The sequence below is a fragment of the Sinohyriopsis cumingii genome, chromosome 11 (assembly GCF_028554795.1).
Source record: "Sinohyriopsis cumingii isolate HCF-2022 chromosome 11, ASM2855479v2, whole genome shotgun sequence".
Lineage (NCBI taxonomy): Eukaryota > Metazoa > Mollusca > Bivalvia > Unionida > Unionidae > Sinohyriopsis > Sinohyriopsis cumingii.
In genome coordinates, this window is record NC_142971.1 from 59,339,756 (window position 1) to 59,360,699 (window position 20,944).

The 20,944-nt window shown below is 35.7% G+C and overlaps 1 protein-coding gene across 6 annotated transcripts in view; it reads right to left on the reverse strand.

The window, feature by feature from the left end:
- LOC149788525 (uncharacterized) overlaps positions 1 to 20,944 on the reverse strand; it is a 182,008-nt gene that overhangs the window by 15,973 nt on the left and 145,091 nt on the right. For 4 of the 6 annotated variants that reach the window (XM_089974539.1, XM_089974538.1, XM_089974536.1 and 1 more), the window contains 3 exons: positions 13,847 to 14,084; positions 11,140 to 11,277; positions 4,131 to 4,253 (listed from right to left, as the gene is read on the reverse strand). In XM_089974539.1, the coding sequence (XP_089830665.1) occupies positions 4,131 to 4,253; positions 11,140 to 11,277; positions 13,847 to 14,084 (499 nt within the window). The remainder of the gene's footprint in view (positions 1 to 4,130; positions 4,254 to 11,139; positions 11,278 to 13,846; positions 14,085 to 20,944) is intronic. The other 2 variants (XM_089974537.1, XM_089974540.1) reach the window with 2 other exon arrangements.

Genomic DNA, 20,944 nt, shown 5'->3' on the forward strand with positions numbered 1-20,944 from the left:
AGATTTTTTTTCAAATATAGAGACAATTAATATGCACAATCCCCGAAGTCGTACAAGTTCTTGAAAGTGAAGTTTGCAAAATTTTCATTTGTGGTCTATAGATTCAAATGTCTTTCACACGAACTGAAATTACCATTCACAGCCTTTTTTTCTTTTGGTCACATGTTTCTTTACTCTTAATAAAATCTGAAAGTGTTTCAAACGAAAAGCATATTGGGGTATGTTTTAAATTTAAACGCTTAAAATAAAATTAAAAAATCAAATTAGCATCTGATTATAAAATGACATACAATAATGCACAATACATACAACATATAAACAATCTTTCATAAGCTTTAACTCATTAACCCCTGGAGTTTTTTCCCCATTTTCACCTGAAATGCGAGTAGGAAACACATTTTGGGGGCTATTTCTGAATTCATCCTAATACATCGACTTCCAAGAGATTTGTTGTTAACCTAATGCCAAGTTGTGCTAGAAACAGCATTTTTCATTGGCTATTTCACTCGCACATGAGCAGAAGGGTAAAAGTTGGAGCCTTTTTTTTGCTTAATGGACCAACTATTTTTGTATCGAGACAACTCTTTATTCCAAATACCCATCTTATCCTACTTTTTGCAAAGGTTTGTCTGTCTGTTTGCAGTTCAGACTGGTCTGCCTTAGATCTGAGGCCAAAAAGTCTAAAATCCGGACACAAAATCAGATTCAGACCATAAGCAAATTTTGGGTGTAAAAAACTTAGGTACAAAAAATTTGGTTTTCCCTCTGTATTTTGTAGTTCAACTAGAATGTCCAGATTTTTTGGTATCATTGTAGAGTTACAACTGTCTACCTTTCTATAATACCACCCACTTTAGTGTATCATACATGACCTTGACACTACAGAGCTTGGCAGTAGGCTACTACCTCCTGATGTGTTTAACGAGTTAACACAGCATTACCAGCAACAGTCAATTTCACCAAACATATCAACCATGCTTCTGAGTATTTAAGAATTTCAAATGTGGCAAGATGTCAGAAACAATTCACTTCACATAAAAATTATAACTTGGTTTGTACATTTTTTATAAAGCAAAATCTCATAAAAAGTTACTTGCAAACATACGTTTATAATTGCACAATGAAATTCTGCCTTTAATTACAAAATTTACACACAGTTTATGCTAGCCTGTAATTGTAGTCTCTACAATAATATCTCTTTTTTATACTCATTTCATTTATAAACTACAGATTATTCATTTTAATCCCTAAAGGATTTATTTCTGCTTATTTTTATGAACTGTTCAATTCATATTAACCATTTTTGATTCTAGTATTTTCTTAAAAACTGGTTTTCATAATTTCTGCATGGGGAAAAAAAACTCAACTCTCAAACTCGTGGTTCTCAATAGATGCATCTGAAATGCTAAATTAACTGTAATTAAATACAAAGCTTTGGATTTGCAATTATTTGTAACAATACAGAATTTTATGAACATGTTCATAATAAAATTTAATTGACAGCTGGATGATTTCAATAAATCTACAAAGTTTACTTGAAACTGGATTAAAAAATAGTCTGTAGAGTGATAAGTTCAGCCAATAAGATTCAATTTCACCACATTAAGATCTGTGGATTTTCCTCATTACTTTATTCGTGTGAGTGCTTGATCCAATGAATCTATATTCCCAGCCAGATTAAAATCTGATAAATAAATGTGGCCTGCAACAATCTGTTATGAGATGCAAGATTTAATTGTTGTCATGATCTGATCTCAGTGACTACTAAATGTATTCAAGAGCTTGATGATAGAAACACATATTCCAAGTTTGATCAAAGTCTATCCGAAATAAGGCTTAAAATAGTAACCAAAAGAACCAATTGGATGCAAGATAACCTCATTAATATGCATGGTCTGTCAAAGATCTTTATGATATAAGCATATACTTCAAGTTAAATCCAAATTAAATCCAAACTGAACTTGAACTATGGCCTCCAGAGAGGTAACAAGCAAATGTTGATGGACAGAAGACAGACACATGGCCATCCCAGACCTGCCAACCTCAATAAGGCCTTCTCAGTAAGGCAGTTGATTTTTTCTGTAAGTTGGACCAGTTTTCAGCATGGTGTAGCAAAATGGCATGTATTGTTAGTCAAGATGGAAAATGTACATTTTTAAGCCAACAAGTGTGATTCAAGACTGATGCAGCAACAGTAAATACCGTGTTCAACTAAAATGTTTGTGAAGTTTACTTGGACCCTAATTACCTCAGTTCAGTTTCACAAACTCCAGTTCCAAACCCTATAAAGCTCAATGGCTTTGTGCTAACTCTCAACCTGACATCATTCCTTAAAAAAAACTTTAAATTTCACATGGGCCATGGCAACGGCAATCTTCTTACTTGCCATTAGAATAATCACTAAATGTTGCCCTACTTGCTTTTCTCCCTAAAATCTTAATATTCCCATTTATTCTTCTGCACTATTGAAACATAGGTTTACTCTCCATTTCATCCTGAAAATTATCACTTACTGGATGCCATTTTAAAATAATCAGCAATAGCTTGATCATACAAATGTTTTGAATCACAAAATATATGCAGTTTAAAGCATCTTAAATACTTCTGTAAAGTTAATCAGGTTCCATGATCAACTCCACTGAATCCAATATGAAACCCCAATCCCATCCAACATGGTCAAGGCTTTATCTGGATTTTACCGCAAACAATCCTATTTCCATAATTTGTTCTTTGATTTCCTAAGTCTGTATTTTAAGGGTCAGTCCTGTAAGACTTGTGGCAAAAGTGTTAGGGCTGGCAAATCTGCCAAACCAGAGGGAGGTTCATCACACAACTACTACTTGTCATGAATGTATAGCATGTTAATACAAAGCTGGCACCCTCCTCACAGGATAAAGTCATGAAACCCACTCCAAACTGTAGTCTAGGACCCAGGAAAAAAGAATGGATGAAATGCAGTTCATGTACATGCCTTAACATGGGTGGGCTCAAACAATGATGACAGGAATAGTACAAAAACCCTCCCCCATTTCATAGGAACAAGTTTTTTTTTTTTAAAAAAAAAAAAGACTTCATGGCTGTTTGTATGAAATATATTTTCCCATTAAAATATCTGTGACAATTGAACATGGATTTATTCTGATGACCTTGTAGGTGTGACAAATGAACATGGATTTATTTGATGACAAGATGATTACTTTAATTAGGACAAGCTGAAGGCTATAATATGTGTATACATAATAAAAATGATTGGCACTTAAAGCAAAACTCTTGTGCCAATTATCTTAAGTGTGTTCATTGCCTCTATTTCATGGAAGATTTTCTGCCACACAAATAATGACAATACTGACAACAGTAAAGGAGAACAATACAAAATGTTTAATTTAAACTGCATCAGAATATCCTGAATGGTTCCTAATCTGTGTTATCGCAAGTTACAGCCCCAAGTAAAATGTATCAAGTTGATTGACATGGGTCACAATTCTATTTAAAATGGTGCAGATGTGATAAAACACCAAAAAAAAATTCGCATCAAATTCAAGATGTTCATAATTAGGAATTTGTTAAAGGTCCCTGAGCTATGATGATTGCAAGCAACATTCCAAGCTGCAATGTCAGACAAGTTTACACAACAAGCAGCATAACTATGTCCACACTAGAGAAGACCAAGCTAAAGCCATACAAGTCTACGTGCCAATATTCATACCAAATTGTACCATGTAATGTTGCATGATTCTCAGACTATATCAGTCACAAGCAACCTTTTCACATATTTATGTTAGTCCCAACATTGTGCAAATGCTCCCACCAGGTCTTGTTTGATAGCCAGGGTCCCATTAGCTGCAGGTAACAAGCTAGAGATATTAAGTAAGGTTAATTGACACTTTCCATTTTCTCTAAAACATGGCCATCATAACATTTTATAATAATTGCAATGGAAATGCAGCTATAAAATACACGAGTTCCAAAACTGGCATTCAACTACCCTGAGCAAAAACTACTTCATGCAACATGTATGCAACTTAAAATGAAGTATAGAATGCTACAATATTAGATACATTGAAGGTGATGCATGAACTAAAAGTGAAGCAGGGCATGGCATGGGAAAGACATACTGCTTCTTAACTCACCCTCACCAGTTATCTTTCCTTTGTGTGATGAGAACAAAGCTTTGCTGGGTGGAGGAGGGGGTGGGGGGGAAAGTGATGATGATGATGATGGCTGGCTGTTGGACCGGTGATGAAGTTTCAAGTCTAGAAAAAGGATGAATATAACTCACAAAATGTCAAAAAATGTTACATTTATTTCACAGTGAATTAGGGACTTGCATATAATGCCCAGATATTTAAAAAATTGAATAAAAATGACAATGAACCCAATACAAAGTCTAATAAGCAAAATAAGTACTAGAATTCTCAAAATTCATTTACCATACATTACCGACATTAACTGGTAGACATATTAGTAGGCATTAGTTATACATGTTAAATTACACATTCAAAAACTTGAATATATCAATGTAAAATGAAAGATTAATACTAAGAGCAGCTACTTTCTACACTTGTATCATTACACTTACATCCTAATTGTAAGTGTCGACTTCTATACCATCTGCTGTTCTAATTATTCCACTAACCTGATGGGGATCACCTTTACCTAGATTCATATATTAAATCAGCACTAGACTGATATAGTGATCTTTAATGAATCCAATGATACCATTAATATGAATATTTTCAAGTGGACCTGGAAATTGTTCCATTTTAAGGATTACAAGAAATATCTATATGTATGAACAGTTCTGCTAAGAGCTCATGTAAAACTATTCTTTGAACAGTTTATGCAGACAACTGTCACAGTGACAATTAAAATTTAGGCAGTCAGAGATAAACACATGGTTCCCATGTTTTTCTAAAGATACGATTCCAGGGTTTTTCCAGGATGATAATAATTTTTCAAAGCTCACATATAACCATTACTGAATGGAATTAAAGAACATTTTAGATTACAAAACATGCATTTTCTAAATCTAAAGATATTTCTCTTTCAAGACTCTCCAAAACATCAAAGTCAGAAAAGATGATCATGTACAAAACCAAAAAATGTATCACACGAATTAAGTTTGATTATATTCCTATAAACTGGCATGTAAAGTCATTTCAGTGTACAGAATAACATTTCTAACTTTATTTTGCTGACCTGTGTTATGTTGCTAAGTGTGTGTGTGTGTGTGTGTGTGTGTGTGTGTGTGAATTGGAATTTTTAACATAGCTTTAACAATTTTTCAGTCATATTGCTACGATGTCTGCAGTGTGACAGTGTATAGTGATGTGTAGCACTGGAGCATCATGCCGCAGACATGTAGCATGATGACCCACCAAGTCACATTATCCTGACACCAGGCTGACCAGTCCTAACACTAACCTCTTAATGCTGAGTGCCAAGCGAGGCAGCTGTTAGTACCATTTTTTACAAGTCTTTGGTATGACTTGGCCAGGGATCGAACCCACGACCTCCCACAACCAAGGTGGATGCTCTAACCACTTAGGCCACCGGAGCGGTCTGCTAAGTGGGAACAACATAATGAACATAAATTAGTTTTGTTTCCTTTCAAACCTTTAATTCTAAAGAATTATATATATATACATACATACATACATACATCATACATACATACATACATACATACATACATACATACATACATACATACATACATACATACATACATACATACATACATACATACATACATACATACATACATACATACATACATACATACATACATACATACATACATATATATATATATATATATATATATCTTATAGAAAGTAAACATTTCCTATTACAGTATAAAAATAAACAATAAATGCAAATAACTAGAATCAATGTCTTGCAACAAAATGAGTTTAACCCTGAATTTATCTGACCCAATAAAATCCCAAACAAGATTTTTCAAACAACCTAATCTCCTTAAGACGATCTGGTTAAATTATCCATCATTTAAAAAACATTTTCAAAAGGGTTGATTTAAATATTTACAAGAGACCTTCAAAATTATTTACTGTTGTATAAACAAGGACTGAATTTTCTGTAAAATCAACTTGTCTTCTTGTAATTCGTTAAACCAGTCCCCAAACCTGTATCTCAGCTCTGAGTTTCAATAGTTTGGACTACAAATTGGGCTTAAAACAAATAGCAGTCCGTTTTCAACTCCGGGTTTCCTCCAAATATTCCCACCCCATATTTCATATTTGGACATTTGGGTGTGAGGTAATATCGAAAATTTGGAATTTGCTGCCACCATGTGGTAGCAACATATGGTAGTCACTTACCAGTGGGCCTAGAAAATTTAAATGCATTAAATTTGACTGTATTACTAGTCACGACTTCACAAATCTCAAACGATGATATCGGAAGTCCAATAGTCACGTGATATCAATAACAAACTACTTTTTAAGGTTGTACAGAAATTCAATTATATTAAATGAAAGTTTGATACTTTTTGTCAATGTGATAGTCATGTGATACAAAACTCCTGAAGTTGTTCTCAGAATATATAAATATGGCAAATTTTGTGTTCTTTTGTTTTTGTATTTATATTACAACCATTATATGACTTTCATTTAATATTTTTTATTTATTTTTTCTCAATAACGTTTGAAAATGTAGATTGTTAAGATTTGTGTACTCATGTGACTAGCAATTTCAAATCACGAGTACCATGTCACATTTCCTCAACGCTGTAGTTTTATCTTGTCCTTCAGCAGATTAAAGACACAATGATTATAACAGTCACAATTTCTGAGAAAATAGGTAATTTTCATATCGATTTCATGCAGGTATCACTCGATCTGACAATGTTTAAAGTTTGCTAGGCCATCCGGTAAGTGGCTAAGCTTTGCCACAACCATGTTGGCCTCTTGTGATGCTAGACTGGTTTTCATTTCCTTCTAAGTAAGGAAAGATATGGATATCGAGCTGACTTTGAAAATAAAAGTCTACTAGACGAATCTTATCCACTGAGGGTTTGCATTTACTCAGTATATATGTTTATTGCAAGCATCCAAATGATCCATACTGCACCCTCCGAATATTCTGGTTAGAACTCGATAAATTTAACTCGAGATCAGTTTAGTTATAACTCAATTACATGATTGTTTTGGGCATCATCAAGTGCTGGCGAAATATTCCTGGTTATTCCCGACTTTCATCAATATTTGCGAAATTCAAGGACTTTTCATGGTCAGGAAAAAAATTATCATTTCTCCCGACTTTTTCCTGATTTCCCAGTAGCATAGGAACCCTGTAAACAAGCACCTTTTTATGTATTACTTAAATGGCAGACATGTCAAGTCATTTCAAGACTGCAGTGGGGGAACACATTAATCAGTATAGGTAAAGTATGCAAAGTGGAACAACCCAATTCACTTTAAGTTAGTTAATCAGGGAGATTTGTTTTGAAGAACTAAAGTTATTATGCATCATTTCCTTGAATGAGACTGTTTAAGCCATCTTTAATAAAGGTTTGTATCCTGTCTGTTATTAGAGGTAACGTTAGAAGTCAGACTTAACTCCATATAAGAAAGCATGATTATTTTGGTAGCTGGAATTATGTTAAAGTATGATTCAATTTTGATGGCAAAGTGTTGAAATGCAAGAGAGATTCAGGAAAGGATGAGCCATTAGCAAAACGAGCTAAGCCTAGCAAACCTAAATTTGAACTCCAGATGGATACAGTTTGACTTTGTAAAGCATTGCAGCGAGAGAAAGCATTTCATTCTTTGCACAAACTCATACCCGATATGATACATCTCACACTAAAAGAACATTTTTTTACTCCCAACCCCTAACTTGGTCTGGTTTTGAAAAACAATCTTAGACCCACCCCACCCCATAGTATGCACGAACAGTAAACAGTCCTTCTTAAGAGTTTATATAAAACAATCCTTGGGGCAGTTTATGCAGCTAATTGTCATAGAAACAATTTAATGGTAAGGCAGTATGAGATAAACAACCACCATTTCACATATTTAATTGGCTGACAATAGTTAGGGTGATATGTTAAGTACTTTGAAGACTGCTGTGGAGGAACCCATTATACCAGTTCACAAAGGCTAAGCACTCAAAGTGGAATAACCCGATTTGCTTGTAGTTCAACTGAAGAGATGTGTTGAAGTACAAAAGTTATTATACATCCTTGCCTTCAAAAAGAATGTTAAATCCATCTCGATTAAAGATTAGTAGCAAGTTCTTGAACAGTGGCAACGTTTCTTTTAAGTTGGATTTAATTTCATATACATGTATGAACCAATAAACACAGTTATCTGAGCAATTGGAATGCAGTTCAAGTGTGATTCATTTATGATGGCAAACTAAAAATGTGAAACACAACTATGATTAAGGAATGAATTATCAGTGAATCATGTAAAGCCCTGCAAAACAAAATTTCTTAACTCCAGGTTGACAGAGTCAGACTTCGTGTGTGCTTGTTTTGTGGCTTTAATGCCATTCTTCAACACTTGATAGGTAATACATGGCTTCCAGTGTATTTGGCGGTGGAAGAACATGGAAGAAAAAAAAAAACTGGATGAACCACTGATCCATGATAGCTGAGCATTAGTTTCTGTGTGGGTTTCACACCATTTCAGCATATGTAGGGCTACTAGATGAAGGACTAAAGCTACTGGCAAGGCAAGCCTTCTCACATACCCGTGCTCACTTGCATGAAAGTGATCTGTAATGGCAAGCACCTTAGACCACTTAGCCACCTGGGGTCCCTTGACTTTGTGAAAGAAAGCAGTAAGGGGAAGAATTTCAATCTGACTGCAAACATCTTATCTAAATGAGTCATTCTGGATGTATGGCATCTGTTGATATTGCTTGAGCTAACTGCATGTAACAATGGGACAAGAGGGAAAATACTTGACTTGCAGAATTGAACATTCCGATTATTTTTCATTATTTCTTATTATTATTTGTAATCTTAATCTTTTTAATCTATTAACTATTAATCAACCCATGCTTTCAGGATGATTTTAGCCATGAAATACATTGATTGAAAGACAATAAGAAGCTTATGCTCAAGTTTACACATTTGTGTTGAAGTAACTGTACTAACACCTATACTGGTTGTTGTTCTTGTAGGCTTTAACACCATTTATCAGCACAAGATAGGCCATACATGGCAGCCAGTGTAACTGGTGGAGGAAGAACCCTTGAAAATCCCGGGAAGAATCACGAGAAGCTACTGGCAAGCTTTCTCACATACTCATGTTAGATGAACCCTATTTGAACATAACCATTCATTCTGGAGGTAAAGCGATAACAATATTTTCAAGACGACTGGCATACTGTGAATCAGATGAGCACCGTCTTTATTTAGGGCCAACTACATCACATTCATCCAAAAGTATCAATAACAAGTTATAATTACGTGAATTCAGTGCTGTTTAATGATGTGTCTAACAAGGAGCAACCTCTGTCTGCGCCGGTTCGAGTCTTGGATTCAGCCAATGTGGGTATGTGAGAAAGCTTGCCAGTAGCTTCTCATGGGTCGGTGGTTCTTTTCGGGTCTTCCCGGGTTCTTCCTCCAACAATAATACTGGCCGCCATGTATAGCCTATCGTGTGCTGAAAAATGGCGTTAAACCCCACAACAACAACAACAACAAGGAGCAAACAGAATAGACTTGCTAAAAAGTTTACATAATTCCAACTCTAATTCAACTTTGTGACTGATGGCTATTCCAGTAAAATATACATGGGACCCAGGGAAAGTGTGTGTGTGTGTGTGTGTGTGTGTGTGATTTAGATTTTTAACGTAGCTTTAACAATTTTTCGGTCATATCGCTATGATGTCTGCAGTGTGACAGTTTATAGTGATGTCTAGCACTGGGGCATTATGCTGCAGACATGTAGCATGATGTCCCACCCAGATACATTATCCTGACACCAGGCCAACCAGTCCTAACACTAACCTCTTAATGCTGAGCGCCAAGCGAGGCAGCTGTTAGTACCATTTTTTCAAGTCTTTGGTATGACTTGGCCAGGGATCGAACAGACAACCTCCCGCATCTGAGTCAGATGCTCTAACCACTAGGCCACCGGAGCGGTCCCCAGGGAAGGCACTTTTAATGTAGAATAGTCACCCATAGATGCAATTTAGAATTTTGTATCATTTTCATAGGAACTCTGTGGGTAATCTGAGTACCCTAGCATATATTTTTTATAAAGTGGCTTTAATGGGTACCATGTTTGTTTCAATGGAATAGGACTGATGTTTCAAGCAAGTTTTCAAAACAAATTTATGCATTTCTACTGACACTGATTGCAAATTAATTTTATAATTAAGACACTGCCACATCATCAATCTTGATGGTATGCTTATGGGTTAAATACAATCTGTTGTATGTGTACATGTCAGGGGGAGATAAGTCAGTGTTATGCAGTTATCATCTTGTTGAATAAGTGGTATAAAGGTCTCCAATAACTTGCATTATTTCTTGATTCTGAAGAAAGCTTTAGAGTCCTGTGTATGCTTAAACAGTTAATGCTAAAAAAAGAAATTATCACAGATAATAGTCAATCTAAAAAGGGACTGGTGTTCCACGGACTGAATTTGTTTTCAAGAATTCAAGACCATTTCTTCTTTTTTAAAAACTGCATTTTGAAACCATCTCTTTTTTTTTTATATTTAAGCAATAGTAAAATTTTCAAATTATCTGCTGTGCTCACCATATTAGATGCATGACTGTCAAAATTTTCATCCAGGACCAACCAGACAGCCTAGGAAGTCTTCTGGTGAAACCCCATGTGAATATGTTGATATGACCATCAATTCAGGAAGAGTAGGGACAAGATTTTCAAGATGGATATCAGAATGCACCATTTTCATTTTGGACCAACTACACTAATGGATGTATTTAATGTCAATCCTTGAAGTAGTTAAGAAGGGTTTACAACAACAAATTTGTGCCAATGGATGGATGCATGACAGGCAACCCATCCCATAAGTTCTTCTGGTCTATAACCAGAAAGGATAATAAAACCAATTCTAATGATCACTCAAGTCCACAAATGGTTACAAAATAACACCAACACTTCCCGCAATTAAATAGCTTCTCATACTGACCAGAATTGGAATTTTCTTCTTCTTCTGTATCGTCCAAACCAAACTCGTGCTTCAATCTTTCCGCAAGACTCATTTGTTTCCTTGGCTCTTCCTTCTTTCCCCGCCGATGGAAAATTGGAGACACAAGATCTGATGAACCTGAAATAAAATGGTTTAATTTAACAAAATGATAGAACAACTGTGACTGGCCTTAGTAAATATCTAGCATTTTTTTCAAAGATAAATTTGCATCCACTTTAGACCTGCAATATTATCCAACTGAAGGAGATTTCTGCACATAATTAAAGTCAAATTAGCTACAAGGACCGAATAAATGGAAAAGTTAACTTTTTTAACCAAACAAAATTATGATATTTAATGTGAAGTCCTAAAGAAAATTAAAACTTGACTTGAATTATTAAATTCTTTAAGCTAAGAACATCCTTTCAAACAAAAGGTGTAAGTCAACCTGACATTGATAGCATATATAATTTAACAGTTGACCATTTCATTCTGCAGGCATATGTAATGTTAACCGTTTTATCATGGTCTGATAAAAGTTCTTTCCAAAGAAACAGGCATATTTAACATGCTCCTTATGAGCCTTGTTATAAACCTATTTACCATATTTTATTTAATTTGGACGCGAAATAACATTTCTAGATCTTGACAGGTAACAAGCTCAGTGAACAACAAGAAAATCTTATCAATATATTTCCATCACACATATTACAGAAACTGTCAAAGACAATGGTAGCTAATTTAAAAAGTGAGCAGCATTTCTGATCTACTGTGTGTGTGTGTGGGGGTGGGGGGTCCCCAATCTTACGTACGATGGTACTTTTTCACTGTTCCAGTACATAAGTAATTTCCATCAGTAAGTAATGTACAGATATATCCATATAACCTTGTTACACATTTCATGATATTAAAAGCATGTTTTGATTTTTCATAATAAAATAATTCCATTGTTGTTTTTTGTGTGGACAAAGTAGGTATATATGACACCAATTAATTTAAGATATTACAAATAATTATGTTTATGAACTTTTCTTCCAATGTTTGCAGAACACGAGGTTGTGAAAGATATATGGGTTGAATTCAGCTTTTAGAACAAATTTCGTTTGAAAATATAAAAATAAAAAATAAATATTTTTTTCATGAGTTTAGTTTTTTCCTATCTTATATAAATGTCTTAATACATTTAATCCTTTCTAAGACTGATAATCATCACAAAATTTTCAAGAAAGCAGCTGTTTTCTGTTTGATCTTTACGTAATTTCTCAAGTAAGCTAACATCTATACCTGCTTTTAAGTAGACTTTAAAAAAAATGAAAATTCAATTCATGCAGACTAGAGTCATCTTATAAGAGCAACACAAAAACCAAGCTATGGGATGAATGTGTGTAAAGTTTCATGGCAATCCTCCAAGTAGCAATAACAAATTTGTGCTAATGGATGGACAGACAGAAAACTGACCACCCTGAAAGCTCTTTCAGTCTGGTAGAGCTAAAAAGCTTCCAAGTTCAAGACCAGAAATGAATTTGAGGAAAGCTTAAAATATAGAGACATGACAATGACCTTGACAACAGGACTTCCCAATGGCGTTCACCCCACACCTCCTAATTCTGTTAAATGCATAAGAAGTTACATCACTTAAATTTAAATGGCTTGAAAATTGTAGAGTGGAAAGGAAAGAACAGATGATTCTACCAGCAACAGGCACAAAAAAAACATGTTTAAGAACCATCTACTGCATACACCTTTTCACAGTGGAAATCTAAAACTAATGAAAATGAAAAGATTGTTTAAAAATAGAAAAGAAAACTTGAACACTGTGATTTTACATGTGATCAACACATTCAAAAAAACCATCCAGAACCAGTCTATTTGGGACCAGAAATGTACATTGACCGGTGTGATGCGTGGCAGAGCAAATATAATATTAAATAACAGTTGACGCATGTTCAAACTTGCAATTTTATTATATATTAAGAGAATACATACAGGTAAAACCCATTATAACGCAATGCTTGGGGTTCAAAGAATAACATCAATGCTTGGGGTTCAAAGAATAACATCATGATATAAGGATTGTGTTAACAAATTTTTTGAAAAACTTTCTCATAAAAATGTGCATTGAAATTTCAATGTCATCAGTGTTAACTAACCTCTTGACAATATAATTTGCTAGGGATATGAATAATCGGCTTTTGCATGAGCATCTAATTAGGATGTTAACAAAAAGGGGTCACCTTAAATAAAAAATGGGATCCATGCTGTAATCATGGTATAAGTGGAATTGCGTTATAATGAATCAAGTTATAAAGGGTTTTCGCTGTATTATGTCAAAAACTATGCACTTGTTTTGTTTTCAGTCCCCTTGAAGAATGTAAACTTCAGGCAGATACAAAAATCTAGTGGTCAGCCTACTGATCCAAATTTTTAAATCTATTGGTTTAAAATCTAGTTTCTGTCACATGTATGGGAAATTGTGATGGAAAATAATATAATGAGCACTGACCTTGACCTCAAAGATAGAACCTCAATCTGGTGAGACACCTTGTAATGACGATGTACGAGAATACTAAGTTTCACTCTTTAATTTTAAATGGATTTAAAGCTGTAAAGCATGAAAAATGACAGATGGACAGTATGTCTCCTGCTTTTTGTAACAAAAAAGGGGAAAGTAAAAGTAAAGTTTAACTCTCAAAGCATAAATTCCTACTTTTGAATTCCTTCCTCTCTGCTCGCCTTGACGTGTAAGGTACAAAAAGAGGAAGTGTTGGCAGACCATCCAATTTGAGTGGGGGAGAAGTACAGCCCGACAGGGAACTAGAAGAGTTGCTCCCTGAAGCAGAAGTGGATCCTGATAAGCCATTCAATTGTACATGGGGAGGTGGTGCTGTTGTTGATAGCTCTTTTGGCTTCTCCTTGATCCTCTTTCTATATTCTTGTAAACTGACCTGAAATAAATGAATTTTATATAATACTCATGTCACTAATATAGGAAAACTGAAGTTTTGCTTTCTACTGGATTTACTTAAATACCTGTCAACCATTATTCTCTGTAATGACACCTTTTGATGCCAGTCCCTTGCTGTGCAATTCTGCCTTGCAAGACAACCCCCAATTAAAACCCACAATTTATTTGATCAATATTTTGTCATATCCTGTGTTATTTATTGAGACTTCTCATTCTGATGTTGTGTCTAGGCGATGTAATTTTTAGTGGTAAAACTAATTTTAATTATGCAATACTTTCCTGACACTATTATTTAGCTTATTCTTTCCACAATGGAAGAATCCTAGATGCACCATCTTCCTGTTCAATAAATTCTATGTGCATTGACCCAATCTGACTTGATGCCATTGACCCCATGCACAGTATCACATCCTTTCTTTTGTAGGACCTTGACAAATGAAGGACATCAGAACAGAATGGGAGGTGGGTGACGAGCATTACATAAATAAATCAGTTTTACCCCCCTACAAAACAGTATTTTACCTGAATATCTAAGTAGTAAAATGATTTATTATATGCTCATTTTTTTCCCCAGTTAATTTTACATTGTCAGAATCGTTCAGTATTACCCGATACTGAACTCACGCGACAACAGACATATAGCATTCACGTGCATAAAGAAACTACTTTCTATTGTAAACAAACAATGGACGCAGGCACCAGCACTTTTGATTTGTACACAAATCATGTACACTCGCGTAAGAGGCTCTTTACATTGTGGTTGTTTAAATTTGTTTCTAAATGAACTAAAATAGATGTTTCGTGGACTGCCACATACCAGCTGCTTTGGCACATTCCATGTTGATACAATGTTGCGGATTTAGGCTAGCTACAGTATATAACAGACCCAAGATAAGGTCCTTACAAATAACATACAAGTGACAAGTCATATACTCTCTTCTTCAGCTGGTGATAAGAATGGCAAAATAAAATATACTTAACAGTTTTACATCCTGAATATCCTCAAAATGTATTTTCTTAATTCTGCAAATCTGAATTACATGAGCCATGTCATAGGTTTTCAATCTTGATTACACATTTCGAAATTGTGCTGTAGTTTCGATGATAAATGCAATTGCATCCTCCTTATTGCACTCAAAATGAAATAAGCATTAAATTCCATAGCGTCTTTTTGATAATTGCAATTGAAAGACTTCATATTTTTCCCACATTATGATTTCACACATTCAACGAAGAAACAGAAACACATTTGCAGATGTCAACACGCTTCTCCCTAGCTTATTAAATCTCATGTATTTCATGTGGAATCATCACATACAAATCCAGTCCATAATCATGAAATTTCCTAGAATCAAGAAAAATACCAAAATCTATTAATTCCAGATCATATGCAAAAGCTGTTGCAAAGCACATTCATTCACAATATGACTCCAAATTTCTATTTTAACTAGACGCACCAATTTCTTTCGAAAGTTATGTTGAGCGCATGACTAAGTTCAAATTTATCTGGGCAGAGTTATGTGTGCAGTAATAATGTTGATTTGTGTAATGATGAATATGCGCTTGTGTATTTAGTTTGGAATGCGGCATACATTCATTTACGTTGTTTCTTGTAGTGTATTGTGTTTATATAATTAAGCCTTAGGTAGAATAAAAGAATGAGCATATGATAAAAAGGTTACTGCATTTGTATGGGAAAATATGAACTTGTTTTGTCGGAAGGATATACTGCACTCCCAAGGTTGTGCAGTATTCCATCCCAAAACTCTTTCATATTTTCCCATACAAATGCAGTAACCTATAAGGACTGTTAGGGAGTAAACAAAAAAATATTACTCACTTTGTAGCACAGTCACTCAACTACCATTTTATGCAGGAGTATGGGTCACTGTGCTGCAACAGCAATTGGAACCCGAGAAAAAATACCTAAGTCTGTGCAAAAGGGAATGAAGGTGTGTGTGAGTACCAAAATGCAGCTGTCATAAAAATCCTCTCAAGATGAGTTGAAACAGGCAAAACAAGTAGTAATAATCCTAACTTCATGTTCTTTTATCCTCAGTGAATTAGATATGTCAGTGACAGATCAATAATTTCTCTTGATGGTATAAACAAATTCTATCCAAAGATTCTGGATAATGAAGTATCAGCTAAACCCTGTAAAGGAGAAAGAAAAAAAACCATGTCCATCTCACTTAACTACTGCTCCAATGAATACAAGTGCACTAACAAGGGAATCAATCATCACCATCCCTATCACTGATGCAACACCTAACAAGAGGGTCAATCACCATCCCTAGCATTGATGCAACACCTAACAAGGGAGTCAATCATCACCATCCCTATCACTGATGCAACACCTAACAAGAGGGTCAATCATCACCATCCCTAGCATTGATGCAACACCTAACAAGGGAGTCAATCATCACCATCCCTATCACTGATGCAACACGTAACAAGAGGGTCAATCACCATCCCAAGCATTGATGCAACACCTAACAAGGGAGTCAATCATCACCATCCCTGGCATTGATGCAACACCTAACAAGGGAGTCAATCATCATCATCATCCCTAGCATTGATGCAACACGTAACGAGGGAGTCAATCATCATCATCCCTAGCATTGATGCAACACCTAACAAGGGAGTCAATCATCATCATCCCTAGCATTGATGCAACACCTAACAAGGGAGTCAGTCATCATCATCCCTGAAATCACCCCCCCCCCCAAACAATCTAGTAAAAAAAACCCACCAAAAATAAAAATCAAATTTAGAAAGAAGAAAATAAATAAATAAATAAATAAATAAAAAAATAATAAAAATTCTCTAATTCACACTCTCTTAACCCCATTATATATCTCTCCTAATTATTAATAAAAAAAACGGCACAGGATATTATCATTTCCATCTCTGGCAACAATAATTATCTAAATTCAAAACTTGACGCAATCATCAACCTGGATCAAGTGGACACTGCCAAGGACAGCAGATGATAGCCTCCTTGCGCTTTTCCTCCCTTGCCACGTCCAGACATAAAAAAATTAATTTCTGATATATTAACATAAAACTGAGTGAGTTAAGGTAAATTCCCACTCAATGATACAGGTAAACAGAAATATTTTAGTAGTATCATGGGTCCATTCCCTCTCATGCATCAGCCCTCTAGTCAGACGACAATGGGTCCAAAAAAAAAGATTCCCCGGCTGAATGCTAAAATTATCAGTGCACCGTGTGCACCTAAATGCCTGGGGGATGAGGTTCTCATTCCTTCTCCCAGGAACAATTATCAGGTTGCCGTGGAAGAATGCAGCATCAGAGGGAGCGTAATACTTATATGCAGACCCAGCCAGCTAGCACCCAACCCACTACACTCACTAAAGTGAATAAACTACAGCAGCCGGATAGACCACCACTACCAGCAACAAGGCATAGGACTAAATCTAAGGCTGCCCAGTTCAAGAAGGACCACGCTCCAGCCTTGCAAAAAAAAAAGAAAAGAAAAAAAGGTCATGAGACATTTGCCAACATTGTCTCTTAAACCTCCACCACCTCCGCCAGTGAAGAGCAGGACCAATCCTAGAACAAGCACTCCAATTGCAGTTTCTAGAATGCAACAGGGACTACCAGAACAAATTCTAGCTGATATCAGAGAAATCCTGCTATCACCACAGGTCCCATTAGACCCACCACTGGACAAAACCTGCAAAGTTACCGTACAGGAAGCAGAGGTAACAACAACACAGGATGAAAGTGACCCAAACATAAAGTGACTAAATGCACTGGGACTTCAAATGGATTCAGCTGAAATCAGGTCAGCGCACGATTTTATGAAAGCAACTATATTTATAGCCTGGAGGTCAATTAAGGACAGAAAACCCTCGTCGCAGCAGTGGCACACAGGACATCACATCCTCAAGAAAAGGTTCACCATTGCCTACACTCAACTTCCCGTGAATACACTGATAGAAGCAGCCAAAGTTTTAAGCAGGTTCCATGGATTCGAAGGTTTTCCAGTTAGAAAGTGAAGTGAAACACAAACAAGGAAAGCAATATGCAAGGAAGAAGTTAGCTGAGGCACCTTCGCGCCTGGGGAGAAATAACAGCCCTTCTTAGGGCTATAAATTGCCATTTATCTAAGGGGATCAGTTTGGCTTGGTTTCCCAATTCGATAAAACCACACAAAACTGACTTGATCATTTCAGTTGCCTTCATCAAAATTTAAACACAATTACCAGACTCGTTTGAATTTAACTCAATTGCACAGGTGGCTCACACAATATTGGTTGTTAGGGTCCATTTACAAACAACTGGACATAATTTGGCTAAGTACGGGCGGGTTGTCTGATGCTGGAACTCCCCTCCACTTCCCACGTCCGGACATTCGTACAAAGGGCAAAGATGTGGAACAATTTCCACCTGCCTAAAATTGGTGTCCCAGTGTGACGTCATTGTCACCAATCGCGACTGACGTTACAAATGCATTGGTCGACACCAGTGATTGGTAAACATAAAATTTATTTTAGTATCACGAGTACATGGGTCCATTCCCACTCATGAAACAGCCCTAAAATCAAACCCCAATGGGAACCAAAAGGACCCGTGGCTGAAGGCTTTAATTACCAGTGTATCTTGTACACACAAATGCCTGGGGTATGAGGCTCTTTTTCCTTCCCCCAGGATCAATTATCAGGTTGCTGTGCGACCATTAACAGTGGTACATGCACAATATGCGCACACCAGTATAATCCAACTAATCAATCAACCATCCCTAGCATTGATGCAACACCTAACAAGGGAGTCAATCATCACCATCTCTAGCACCGATGCAACAGTGACTGCAGATCTCTATTGGGGATGGAAGTACTGATGGAAGAAGCTGGTGTTTGGCAGGGAAATTTGGCAAGGACACCTAGCTGACAAGCAGGGAAACAGAATCTTAATTCCTAATAATTCCAATTTTTATAAATTGACTGTGTTTACTATTTTCTGATTGGATGCAAACAGTCATGTGATACTGATCTGGAATATTTTACACCGATAAATTCTTCGGACTACTTTTGGTTCCCTGTTACCAGATCATTTGATGTCAAGTTTTATTTATATCAATGCCTTAAACCCTAATAATAATAAGCTCCCACCCACCCTCTCCTGTGATTTCTGATCAAAAATGACAAGCCACAGCTTAAAATCGACCATTAGAAGTTAAAATAATGTAATTGCACAGACTTTCCTGCACTCCATCACTCACCCCTTTTGCTGAAGAAGGCATATGGCAGGCTTAAGAAGCTAATCTTTGGAAATTAATGCATTTCACCTCGACAACATGTTACAGCAGCGGTTATTAAAGGTCAGGGTCACATGTCAACAAAGGGATATCACTAAAAATGGACACGATTTTGCTTTTGAAAGATCAAAATGCATAGAAAGTAACAAAGACGTTGCTATGACAACAAGTGCCATACGCTAGCGTAATTTTCCAAAAAAAGGAATATTCCAAGTTTAACTGTAACACAATTGTTTATATATTAAAATAATGATCATAACAATGTATCTCTGGTATGGCCCGCTATGACATTCTACCCTGTATCAATGAATCTTGACCAGCAAAGATAGGGCTATGTATTCTATCGCAATTAAGAGGCTAATGAAAGAAAACTTTAATGTACATAAAAGTGAATGTTTCGTTAATTAAATCTGCTGATCTGATGTTATAAAAAAAGTAAATTGGAATTATAAGGATTAAATGATCATGGTTGGGTATTTATCTATGTGTAAATTTTACCTAATCACTTACGAAGTTTACATAAAGTCCTTTGGACTTTTTTTACTTTGTGAGTGATTAGGTAAAATTTACACATCGATAAATACCCAACCATGATCATTTAATCTTATAATGAACCATAACCATACATGTCATGCCCTGGAGAAGTAGAAGTGTAATTATTGCTAATTCAAGTCATATAAATGCAGGATTTTACCCAAAAAAGTCAAGCACCCAAATTCTGTAATGACTATCATGATGTGCTCAATCTGAGTGCTGTGTTACATCAGTCTCATATTCTTCTTTTAAGCATGTCATGTGTTATTGATTTGTACTTTTTCTGATCCATCAAGTTTCGATGAGCCCTTTTCGGTTACACATTTTGGTCATATAACATTGACTAGTCACAATAATATAGCTTGTTTTGCTAAATATCTGGTGCCATTTTTTGAAGTATAGACTGGTCTGTCACATTCAGTTGCTGTAAAGTAAAAGATATGGAAACTACGTAGGTCTATGATGGACAAGTGTACTCTTATACTATATGAATGCAACAATATACTTTTTTCCAAGAATATTCTCAGATTTATATATGATGTGTGGTTATTATCACATCATGTGTGGTGTGATAACAACAATGACAGACACAACTTTTTATTGCTTTATTTTTTTCTAATGTGCCAATACAGCATAATCCATATACAGTGAAGCATAATTAGGTGGGAAAAAAATAAATGATTAAGCCAAAAGTGTAATGGTTTGCATGTCAGCATAACAATTTCCCTCTCTGTTGAAAATACATGTAGTTTTCCTTTTCCTCGAGCTGAAACAGAACTTGAAGATGGTTTCAAGCACAAGATTTTCAAATTAAGCCTCATTCAAATGTTAACTCATTACCTTCTGCTGATGCATATATACGGTGCTAAAAATAGCCTTGTACCACCCGAGACACGTATACAAATTGCTAACAACACTATCTTTCTCTCCCTGTTGGCTCATGCAGGGATTCGGGCCCAAACTACAAACAGCTGCTGATATAACAGGTGGGCGGAGCTTAAGGTGTAGAGAACACTGTATTC